Source organism: Dreissena polymorpha, chromosome 6, assembly GCF_020536995.1.
Source record: "Dreissena polymorpha isolate Duluth1 chromosome 6, UMN_Dpol_1.0, whole genome shotgun sequence".
Lineage (NCBI taxonomy): Eukaryota > Metazoa > Mollusca > Bivalvia > Myida > Dreissenidae > Dreissena > Dreissena polymorpha.
The window spans coordinates 20027113-20039845 of NC_068360.1; the positions used below are offsets into that span (position 1 = coordinate 20027113).

Consider the following 12733-nt stretch of genomic DNA (forward strand, 5'->3'; position numbering starts at 1 on the left):
AGAATATTGTTCATTGTAGTTCGCTTTTTTGTTTGCTTCTTTTGCTAAATCATGCGTTTTTGTCATTTGTATTTCTATTGACTCGAGTTGTTCTGCATGCTGTTTCCCTAGTTGGGTTACATGTTCCTGAAGTGACTGGTACTTAAATTCTAAGGAATCTACTTTTTCTTTAACCTCTTGTACTTTACGGTCCACCAACTTTTCAATATCCTTCACAATTCTGGCTTCGATGCCTGTCATGACCCGTGTCACACATTCCTCTATCTCCTCTTTCTTCACAACTGATTTAAGATCTTCTCTTAAGTCCATTATACCAGAGCACATTGTATCTATTTGTTCCTGCAGCTTTCCGAAGTCCATGATTTCGCTGGAATCTGAACTAGTGCGCCTTGGCTGTTTTTTTGCACGTTCACTTCTAAGTGCTGAGGAGCTTGGTTGAATTGCTTTAAAAAGCAACTGCTTAACTGGCTTTTCTCCCTTTTCTGTGTGCTCTCCATTTGTACTCATTTCTGACCTTATCATATGTCGGTGAATGTGAGAAAAAGTTGATTGTTATTTCGCCTCTATTTCAGACAGTTATGTGTACACTAGTTTTAAATCCTTTTCACAAAGTCACATCTAGATAGCACTGCTCTAATTATCTTGCACTTACACACCTAGTGCTTATTGATGATTTGATTGTGTGTTCTTCTATTTCCTAAGCCTTTATAGGCCTATATAAGCCTTTATAATCCTTCTATTGTGCTCCCCATTTGTCCTGTATGTCCATGTATATATGTAATTGCTTGTATGAACAAAGAAAAGGAGAACAAAGAGAAAAACTATTTTATCTAATAACTTCCAGAATTCATTTTATTTCTGATTAATTATTTTTTCATCACAAAGTTCCATTTATACTGTACGCGAGTATATTAAAATAATCACTCCTATGTCACTATTTCCTATCTATTTTTGCAAAAGTTGCAGAGCTATTTTTTACACATCCTCTCACTTGTAACACCTAGCGAAGAATCAAGAAGTTTAGAATTCTTTACTGGGGCATCGCTTTTTACTTCGTCAGGCTTACTGACACAACTTCTGTGGTGTTTGTATAGGTCAGTCGAAATGATTAGCATCCTACAGAACTCACAGCTCAGATATTTCTTTCTATCTTGTTCTTTGCTCTGTCTGTACTTAGGTATTAGGATACCCACCCCTTTTTCTTTTACTTTTGTATTGTGCAGAATATTACCCTTGGCAGTTATGGCTGCCCATGCCCGTCTCCTTTCTTTGGATCTCTTTGGCATGTTGAGAATCTTAGCTACTTCAATTTCATTGGAGTGTTGTTGCTCAAGGTGTCTATGTAACTTGTAATCTAGCTTTCGCAGTATATGCAACATTGGGCTTTCTGTGACCTGTCTTTCCCATTAGCTGACCCTGACTTTGCTACAATTACTTTATTCAGTGGTTCATTAATCACACATAATTCATCGCTATTATAAACAATGTCCCCATCCGTTGTCTGTTCCTTCAATGATACCATCTTTCCTTTCACAATGCAACTGAACACCCACTCTTTGGTTAGACATTGACCTGGAAACACACAACAAATTGATAGGGAATAACAACACTTAAAGGGAAAAGCTCTCAACTAGACCAGAGTAGTACTATATAAGTGGTTAAGTAAGTGACTTGGAAATGTTGCGAGTTTCATTAATGGACAAAATTCGCTAGGATGTATGTAAGCTGTTTAACAACAGACAGACAATAATTGTCCAAGCTCTATTTGAGCACTGAAACTAAATATTCATCAGCTACTGCAATAACATTTAAGCTTTTTTATATTGCTTACTTGAAGTATGCAACATATTGTCTGCACACACAACAACTGTATCTTCTGTTGAGTTGATAACTGGGATGCCGCCAATATCCTTAATAAGTCTCAAAAGCTGACCTACAATTAATTTATAACATGGCATATAATCAGTTTTCACTAATGTATCAATGCAATATTTTGTCATACGTTCTATGAGACAAATATTTATCAACCTTTGATCATTATCTTGAAAATATATTGCTGCAAGCCACTGAAAAAAATAACAAAAGCCAGTAACTATGAATGATTTTCATTTGTTCTGACTGGGATTTGAACCTGTACCGTACAGCAACAGTACAAAGCAATGCAAAGTAAGAATGCCTATACCAATCAGCCATTGCAGTCCCTTCGAAAACAGTTGCAGTTGCACAAATAATCAATATCCAATTTTATGACCTACATCAAATCTCCAGGTGGTTCATGTTTCAAGAAAATTTTAAGGATATTTTAGTTTCCATGGCACCCAAATTTCCCCATCAAAAAGAATTATTACAATTATGGAGCTTTATGCAAGACTATTTCTTCCAAGTGGTTATTTGATACCGTACATAACATGCATGTCAATGGCAGGTAAAACATTTTGATAGCTGCCAGAAATTAGGACTGATAATTGGAACTGGAAACGGAAAATGTTTAAAATTTGAAACTGAAAATATTTCAAAATCAGTAGGTGCTAAAATGACAAACCTTTGGTTATATCAACCCATGTGTCTCCCCTTAATTCAAACTCAAATCCTTGGTAATCAATTTTGTGACAGATTTCTCCATATTGACAAATCTTGGTGACCATGAAGTTCTCCTGAGAAGGGAAGTTATAACTATTGTTTCTATTTTAAACAGAAAGGCTATGTTTCACCGCAGAATTGTGTCACAACCAAAATTATTATTTTAATACAATCTAATGCATATCTTCCTCCGAACAATTCTCACACACTCAAACAGCACAACCATGTTTTCAATGCGGTTTTATTTAATTGGTTCACCGATTATATGTATGGTATAACCACCAATCTCCACAGCGCCTCACAGATTCATAAAACATTTAGAGCAAAGTAGTTGTTTTTAAATAAGAAATGTGCAAACCATATCAAGTGTGGTACCAGCAAGCAGAGATTGTTTTACCCATCTATTGCTCACTATTGGTTGTCTCTGTACCAAGCTGTTGAATAGTTCCAAGGAGTTGCAGTCAGTCTGTCCATTCGAAGCTAAAAATTCGATCATTAAGAGATGTATCCATGCCATGTCGTTTTGGAAGAAAAAATATGTGCAGTATTCTTAAGATTGTTTTTTTTATATTTTACCAACTATTGGGGCACTTTATAATAGGTACAGTGCTAAAGTGACTTCATGGTAGCAAATGAACTTAATCCTTGCACAAAATGTAACTTTTGCAGATTCTATGTCAGAACAACATCAAAAATATGTTTGTTTAGCATTGTATATATTTGAACAGAAATGTAGAACATATTCGTGTTGTAATCATCATTAACTGTTCAGTGAAAGTTTGAAGTTCCCACTTACATGCCTGGACAATTATATACTGTGCCTCGTCCACATTTTCTGTACGCAAAAACTGTTTGAACAGCATGAAAAATCCCTGCAAATAATGTAAATATTACATACCAGTAAGTACTCAACTGGCTTAACGAATTCTCGTATCATCATGAAATGCACTACACATGTTGGAAAAGAATAAATTAGTGAAAAGTTTGTTGTTGTTTTTTTTAAATCATTCTAAACATGCATATCTTACACTTGTCTTAAACTTATTTGAGATTTTGTTTCTTTACAATTGCACTCATTTGAAGTGGAAGATATATCCTATTACATGGGGAAAATTGAATATTCAAAACCATAAACTATTATCAGTAATTGCCCAAAGAATAAGGTTTTTATGGCACAAAGCACAAAGACAAAAATCATATAAATATATTTTACCAGTTGTATTATTTCAGTGAAAATTAATTTTTGCAAGAAAAATACCTATGTTTTTTGGTTGAATGTCACAAAAAAAAACTTTGGTTAGGAAATCAAACACACATGGCAATGGGGACTCAATGGTTGTTTTCACTTGATTTCCCACCTCGTAGACCAGATCGTCATAAGCCTGTACAAGTGCAAAAGTAACAACAGCACCGCCTTGCGGGTGCAGACCGCTCATCTATTTTCTTTTTAAAGGTGAAGGGACTCTCAATTTCAATCACAAAGGAGGGAGGGGTGGAGTGAAGATGTGGACATTTATTACATTATCTTCCAAAAATGCAAAAAAAAAAATTGGGGGGTTGGGGGTTGGGTGGGGGGGAGGGGATTCTTGGGTGCGATGGTTGGACGGTATTTCAAAAATAAAATAACAAAAATAAATATTTGTGTTTTTTAACAGTTTCAAAAAAAAAAATTGGGGTGTGTGGGACGGGGGGGGGGGGGGGGGGGGGGGGGGATAAAGTGTGAGTGTGTGGTGGTCATTTGTGAGATGGGGGGGGGGGGAGAAGGGTCATTCAAAGGTCAAGGCAGTTTGCGAAATAAGCGCACGCCCGGTGGCCTGGGCGTGTAAATTATAGCTCGGGCCTATTAAAATTGCCATATCGTACGCCCATCGGGCCAGTAGAAATTCCGTGTATTAATATTGTTTACATTTTTAAGTGTGATAAACGTCATTATTTTGTGAGTACTTTCCGAAGATTTCCGACAGAACTTCGTTCAACTCCGCCTAAAATACGAGATTTAAATGCGTTCCGATTGGTCCATACAATCAACGGTCATTTTCGAGTCTTAACCTAGGCCACGTGGTGAACAATTTATACTGGTTATTTACTATTGGCATACGTCATGCTGATGTGTTAACTGCTGAAGGAAACCAATCGACGTCCGCGGCTTGCATTTCCGGAATAAACATCGTTTTACTTTGTAACCTTGTGTGTGTGTGTTTATTTCCAAAGTTGTAAGTCCCTACGCGCATAAGGCTGCATAATGCTTAAATACGTAGCTAAAGCAAAGCCTGGCAAGAAACTGCCCACTACTGATCGTAAGTCAACAAATGACTATGAAAAATCACGGAAACGTGAATTTCAAGAAAAGTGGTTAAAAATCAGTGATGAAGGAGAAGCTACTTCTGTAAGACAGAGTTTAATAAGCTATGCTTAAAAAGACAGCATAAGAAAAAAGTCAACATGTATGATAAACGTATGCCATCTTATGATCTATGCCTTCACTTGTCAAGTAAACTTCTGGAAAATAACTATAAGGGTGCTTGTTTTACAGGATATGGTTTCTAACAAAGAGGATCTCTAGGATGGCAGTGATGATGAGATGAACGAAGAAGTTGTTTATCACATGTTAAAGACTTATGATTAATAAAGGACATAATAACCTTGACTTGTTATATTGTGTTGCAATTGTTTTTGCAATAGGCTTTACAGTTAACATACCCTGGATACAATTTTACTTTTTAATAGATTATCTTCTATTGAAAGATGAAACCCTTTAGCAGAGTGTATATTTTAACAAATTTACTTTGGGCTAGTAATTTTGCTGCCGGGCTACTTGTCTTCACCATTCAAGTAGCCCGAATGGCTAGTGGATAAAATGAACTATCGTGAAGACTGTCAAGGTAAAATTCAACTTGCCAGGTACAGTAACCTCATGATAGCATGAAAGTATTTGAAGTTTGAAAGCAATAGCCTTGATACTTAAGAAGTAAAGTGGATCGAAACACAAAATTTAACCATATATTCAAATTTACTTAGTAAAAAAAGGGCCATAATTCAGTAAAAATGACAACCAGAGTTATGCAACTTGTCCTTTTACTGTACCCTTATGATAGTTTGCGCGTTTTCCAAGTATGAAAGCAATATCTATAATACTTTAGGGGTAAAGTGGACCAAAACACAAAACTTAACCAAATTTTCAATTTTCTAAATATAAAGGGCCCATAATTCCGTCCAAATGCCAGTCAGAGTTACATAACTTTGCCTGCACAGTCCCCTTATGATAATTAATAAGTGTTGCAAGTATGAAAGCAATAGCTTTGATACTGTAGAAATAAAGTGGACATAAACACAAAACTTAACCAAATTTTCAATTTTCTAAGTATAAAAAGGGCGCATAATTCTGTCAAAATGCCAGTCAGAGTTACATAGCTTTGCCTGCACAGTCCCCTTATGATAGTTAAAAAGTGTTGCAAGTATGAAAGCAATAGCTTTGATACTTAAGGAATAAAATGGACCTAAACACATAACTTAACCAAAATTTTCAAATTTCTAAGTATAAAAAGGGCACATAATTCTGTCAAAATGCACGCCAGAGTTATTTAAGTCCTGCCTGCCCAGTCCCCTCATGATAGTAAGTAAGTGTACCAAGTTTGAATGCAATAGCATTGACACTTTCTGAGAAAAGTGGACCTAAACGCAAAACTTAATAGGACGCCGACGCCAACGCCGACGCCAAGGTGATGACAATAGCTCATCCTTTTTTTCAAAAAATAGATGAGCTAAAAATAATACACAGAAATAAGGGCAAACTGGTACGAAGGAAGACTATATCTAATTCATAACTTTTATCAGTAAATATATTGAGTAACACCAATTTAATGAAACAAAAACAAAACACCGACACAAAATTCATTGCTGATTTCTGTGCTCCTGGGACTTGTTGAAACAGCACAAGAGCAAAATAGACCATTACACACATCCAAATATGGACAAAACACTCATGATGAACAATATCACATTCTTAAGATAATAAGTGAATCAAATTAAATGCTACCACCTAAATTACTGCAGACTATTGGGTATACTGAAATATATATACTGCAATATAGAAAATACACATTACCATATTATATGATGTTGATTAATGTACATGTATCACGACAAATCATGTGCCGTCTACGATTAAAAAATACGTGGACAGTCACTTATCATTCTGTAAATAACAGTATGTGCAGTAACAGGAAACTGTGCGTAAATGTAGAACTTACTAATACATTGTTCTGAGACTCTTCGTTGGTAGTGACGTTCACTTCTTTTTGGACTAGGTCTTCATCAAGCTGCTCATGAATAAAAACGGATATAGCACACATGCAAATGAGACATTAGAAACAAGTAAGGATATTTTACAAAGGTTATCTGTCATCAAAATGAGCATCCACACCGTGATTCGAACCAGGAGCCTTTCGCTTGTATAGCGAACGTTCTACCAATCGAGTGATCTAGTCACTCACTCATCTTTCACAGCCAGTGAATCAGATGTCAGACAATACATAAGCCTACACTATTACTGCAATATATAACAATCCCATATACCTAATATAACTATGGTATATGTAGCACAAAAACTCATGCCTCCTGTGATTTCAAAATTGCTTAGTCAACAAGAAGTGTCCATAGGACACCTCACTTAGCTTTTCGACTGATCTCAGTTAGGTCACAGCTAGGTTTGTGTTTGGTGAGAATGTGAAGTCCTTGTGACCTCCTTGTGATAGTGAATACATATGCTGAGTTTCAATTGAGAAATTGACATGTGTAAGTGTTGGTATGATTTTTAGTCGGAAATGGGGAATAATTGTGACACGCAATGATCTCATTAACAACAGGTAGAAAATTACATGTTCACTTCCCATTTTCTGTAAAATGTCATACTCCATATATATCACTCAATGTGTATTAATGTGGAATTTAATTCCCTTTGGATAATGCAGTATCAAATAGCGTCAGAACATACAATGGCTGGAATATATAGCACTACAAAGCGTGCGTCTTCTATGACTCAAAATAAAATCTTACAACAAATAAGTAGACAATTCATTTTGTATTTGACTATTTCCAAATTGAAAACAAGACATGAGTCCATAGGCCGCAAATGCCCCCACCTTCCACTTTTGTCACAAAATTCCTTATGACCTTGTCACAGTGACCTTGACCTTTGACCTAGTGATCTCAGACCATGTTTGATTGTAAATCTCAATGAGATGCATGCACGTGTGAAGTTTAAAGAACATAGACCCAAAAGTTTCCATTTTATGAGCATGGTTAAAGTTTTGGGACAGACACACACATACAATGACAGACAGACAGGCCAAAATCAATATACCCTCTGATCATTCCATCTGGGGGGCATAAAAATAAACTTCTGTCCATCTTGTTACTGGAAATGAGAATCTCTATACTACTGACCTGATCAGAGGGGGGCGAGTTCTGCAGCTGTTTTCCCTTGCCTATCTCCTCGGGTGTGGGTGTTCTAGCCTCCCCGTTGTGCTCCGCCTGGCCCTGGGGTGGCTGCCTCACCTAACCCATTGCTGGCAGCCCTTGACCTATGAACCCGTTCTGCTGTAAGTGTGGGTGACCAGTGGTACAGACTGTTGGCCCAGATTGATGGGCACTGGCTAGTTGCCCATTTCTCAGTAACTGAGGTGCAGGCTGGTTCTGTTGGTTTAGATTGTCCTCAGGCTTCCTGATAGTGGCCTTTCATTTGCTGGCTGACTGACTCTGGTCTTGCTGTGCTGCAGCTTTCTGCAGGCTTCCATCAATGCCCTGTAATGGAGCCTTGCTGGGAGCTGCTCAGTTGTTTTGGTTCACCACTGGCTCTGTCCTCAAGGATGCACTTCCAGTCTCCTTTGAGTTGTTTAACTGCACTGTTGGCTTTGCATTAAGGGCATTTTTCGCGTTCCCGTGGTTTAAGCTGTTCTGTTCACCGTTGATATCTGCTGGTTTCTTTGCTCCATTCTTCTGGCCCGCTGCTGCTACAGGTGGCAGTCGCTGCTGCTGCTGCTGGGACTGCTTGTTCTGCTGCTGTAATTTTGCTTGCTGTTGTTGTTGCTGCTGCTGTTGTTGCTTCTTCAGTTCTTGCTTAACCTTGAGCTGTATCAACTGTTGGATTTGTTTCTTCAGCAGTTCTTGCTGCTGCATTGCGATATGATTGTTGGAAGAAGTGACTTCTGCCGCTTCCGATACTGCTGGACTCATATTACCATTACCCACATAGGGTGAGAGGTTCACTGGCTGGTGGTTCTTGTTATGCTTAGCAGTGAGAATGAGTCTATTATCAATACTTGGAGTGGTATTAGCCTTGCCTCCTGTGTTAGCAGGGCGGGGGGCAGGAGAGGACGCAGACATGCACACGGCTGTGATTGAGACACTCTCGCTGGATGTAGACAGACCACTGACTACAAGTTTACTGAGGTTACCGTGGAGACAGGCAGCGTGCTGGAGGTGGACTCTTTTTCACACGTGAAGTCCACTTGAAGTGGCGACTGATCATCTTTGTGTTTGCCTCTCCTCTGTACCTGCTGATAAAATGAAATGAACTGCGCTCTGTGAAAAGGGGTTTAATGCATTTGTGTAAAGTGTTGTCCCAGATTAGCCTGTGCAGTCAGCACAGGTTAATCAGGGCCGACACTTTCCGCCTTAACTGGATTTTAACTAAGAAGAGACTTTCGGCAAATAAAAAATACCATACAAGCGGAAAGTGTCGTCCCTGATTAGCCTGCGCGGACTGCACAGGCTAATCTGGGACAACACTTTACACAAATGCATTAAACCCCCTTTTAACAGAGCACAGCCCAAATACATCTTGAATATTGAGTTTATAAATACTTCAGTTAAGCTTAGGAATTGCTCAAGTAAGTTTTCATCCAAGATTGACAAAATGAAAGTTTTTGACTACTCTGATAACTTCTTCATAAGTAAGCATAGAATTTACCAAAAGAGAATTTCATAACGATGAAATTTTGCACATTAAGAAAAACAATGTTTTTTAGCTGATCAAATACGCTGCTGTACAAAGTTTATGGCACTGTTATTCTCGGATGTTCGAGGTACCGAAAGGGTCTTAAGGTTTTGCATCGGTCATCACAGGCGATTATTGGTCAAGCCATTTTTAAAATCAGAATGTGAATAAATTGAAAAATATCTGACAAATACTAAATGTTTAACAGTTGTTAAACTGTAAGATGATCTTATTTATATAATTTACTTCTGACATATAGGCAAGTCCTGAATTACTTTTCCCTCATGTATAATTCCCTTTGTATCATAACTCAAACTTTTTGGTATTTGTTTAACTCACCAATGAAATCATTAGTTATTTCACAGAATCTGCAAGCATATTACTGTTACATACCTAGACACTCTCCAACCTTATTGTTCTCCCTACTGGTGTCAGCCTGCCAGGGGAAGGACTCTTACTAGAGGACTTGCTGCCCCTGTCAGAGCCCTGCTTCCTGGAAGCTGCCTCCTTCTTCTGCCTCTCTGCCTCCTCCACCAGTCGCCGCTCTTCCTCCATTTGTCTCAGGTGTACCTCTCTCTGTTTCTCCTCCTTCAGTCTGTCAGCCCCCTGCCTCGCTTATTGTCTCACTTTCTCTTCAGCCTGCAATACACACAATCATGGAATACCACAATCTACATGTATCTCAAAAAGAAGTGTTTTTCTAAAGTCAAATGTAAAAAATTCTCTTTTTAAATGCAAATGAAATTAATTATAGAAACATTCTAAATTTAAGCAACAGCAGGGGTTGAAGAATTTTTCCAGAGCCACTTGCCCAGCAGGGCGAGTAGGCCTGACAATCCACTCGCCCTTCACTTTAATCTACTAGCCCTGCAATAAAAAAAATAGATATCTATATTTATATTATGATCAATCAGAACCTTCTTAACCTACTTAACATAGTGACACTAAACTGCAAACAAATTATCTACATTATCTGATGGATTATATTTGCTTTCCTTACGTTTTCTGCACCTCTTTCCTTTTCTTAATTCTTTCAGCTTCTCGTTGTGATGACCTTTCTAAATCTTTCTATTCCCTGTCGCCACCACCTTGCAGATATTTTAAAATAGAACCCTTTTCCATTTTAATATTTCAAACGAACTTTTACTGAAAGACACGCTTGATTGACAAACGGTTACAATATGTTAAATTTTGCCTAAGGCTTCTGATCACGAAGTTCGGAATTATTCTGTTTATTAATAATTATTTTTTCTGTTTATTTTTTATTAAATATAAGAAGTTTTATAATTAACCATTGATGTATTATTGTTATATTGATATTTACATTAAAATTCACGGAACGACCAATATTTTTAACAGTTTTATTCAATTTTAATCAATAAGCTCAGAGCACTGACAACGACGAAAAGAGCGCAGCCAATTTCGAGAATTATTTTTACTGTTCCCGTGACAGCATTTTTCATTGTCAAAACAAAAGTGCAGTTTCTTTGTGTACTTAACTATGGTAGCTATGAGGATATGTGCGACCCTGCACTATTTGGAATTTTGATCTGACCCCTGGGTCAAAAGTTATAGCGGTTGGGGTGGGGCCGCGTCAGAAATTATCACTCATTTTTTTAGGTTATTTTACATTTACTTCTTTATTTCTACACCGATTCACTTCAAATTGATACTGGACCTCTCTTATGACAATACGGTCAATCTCAACCATGCATGGCCCCATTCCCAACCCTGGGGCGCCCCGCCCACATAGGCCACACCCACCAAAAATTTCCATTTACTATAATTTTTTCATTTCTACACGGATTCACTTCAAATTGATACTGAACTTTTGTTATGACATTAGGGTCAATCTCAACTATGCATGGCCCCAATCCCAACCCTGGGGCGCCCGCCCACATAGGCCACACCCACCAAAAAATTGCCTTTACTATAATTGTTTCATTTCTACACGGATTCACTTCAAATTGATACTGAACTTCTCTTATGACATTAGGGTCAATCTCAACTATGCATGGCCCCATAACCAACCCTGGGGCCCCGCCCACATAGACCACACCCACCCAAAATTGCCTTTACTATAATTTCTTCATTTCTACACCGATTCACTTCAAATTGATATTGAACTTCTCTTATGACAATACAGTCAATCTCAACTATGCATGGCCCCATTACCAACCCTGGGGCGCCCCGCCCACATAGACCACACCCACCCAAAATTGCCTTTTACTATAATTTCTTCATTTCTACACCGATTCACTTCAAATTGATACTGAACCTCTCTTATGACAATACGGTCAATCTCAACTATGCATGGCCCCATTACCAACCCTGGGGCCCCGCCCACATAGACCACACCCGCCCAAAATTGCCTTTTACTATAATTTCTTCATTTCTACACCGATTCACTTTAAATTGATACTGAACTTCTCTTATGACAATACGGTCAATCTCAACTATGGCACAATTACCAACCCTGGGGCGCCCTGCCCACATATGTCACACCCACCCAAAATTGCCTTTTACTATAACTTCTTCATTTCTACACCAATTCACTTCTAATTGATGATGAACTTCTCTTATGACAATACGGTCAATCTCAGCTATGCATGGCCCCATTACCAACCCTGGGGCACACCTAGGTCAAACATTCGGCGTGGGGATACGCGTCGGCCTCTGCCGCGCCATTTCTAGTTTAATTCTGTTTTCACAATCTAATAAATAAAAATCACCATATACTTTCATAACTTAAATCAAAGAATTCTATTGGTTATGTGATAAACTTAAGTTATAAAGACTTTCTCAAATAAAAATGCTATGTCAACATTCTCCTTCAACTGTCATTCTATACTTAATTATAAGTTTGTTAATATAAATATAAATAATATAATATAAATATAAATTTAAATAATATAATATAAATATTTCAGCTAGATTGCATCAAAGACCTAAGGCTGACAAGAGTAAATTTCCTGTAAAGAACCAGTAATTTGGATGTGTTTAAAAAATATTCAAAATATATCCTGGTTGGAAAGAGAACCAATAATCTCCCTATCAAACAAGGGCTGTGTTTGTGAAACACAATGCCCCCTACTGTGGTTGCTTTGAAGCTACACGGCAGCTTTTTTTTTTAAATGGCCTTTGACCTTGCAGGAT

General features: G+C 37.8%; 1 protein-coding gene across 5 annotated transcripts; it reads right to left on the bottom strand.

The window, feature by feature from the left end:
* Positions 1–1001: 1001 nt before the first annotated feature.
* On the bottom strand, positions 1002–11518 carry LOC127835129 (uncharacterized). Of its 5 annotated transcripts, none has more exons than XM_052361431.1 (9): positions 10578–11460; positions 9971–10216; positions 8026–9137; positions 6831–6899; positions 3377–3452; positions 2939–3060; positions 2543–2654; positions 1832–1933; positions 1002–1572 (listed from the first exon to the last, which is right to left on the bottom strand). In XM_052361431.1, the coding sequence occupies exons 5-9, from the start codon at positions 3441–3443 to the stop codon at positions 1355–1357; spliced, it is 621 nt and encodes a 206-aa protein (XP_052217391.1). In that variant the 5' UTR covers positions 3444–3452; positions 6831–6899; positions 8026–9137; positions 9971–10216; positions 10578–11460; the 3' UTR covers positions 1002–1354. The 5 variants fall into 5 exon arrangements, 3 of the variants coding, with proteins under 3 accessions (XP_052217391.1, XP_052217393.1, XP_052217392.1); XR_008028371.1 differs by lacking the exon at positions 2543–2654 and adding an exon at positions 3896–3962 and having other exon boundaries at positions 1528–1572; positions 10578–11518; XR_008028370.1 differs by lacking the exon at positions 2543–2654 and adding an exon at positions 3839–3962 and having other exon boundaries at positions 1528–1572; positions 10578–11500.
* Positions 11519–12733: the final 1215 nt, after the last annotated feature.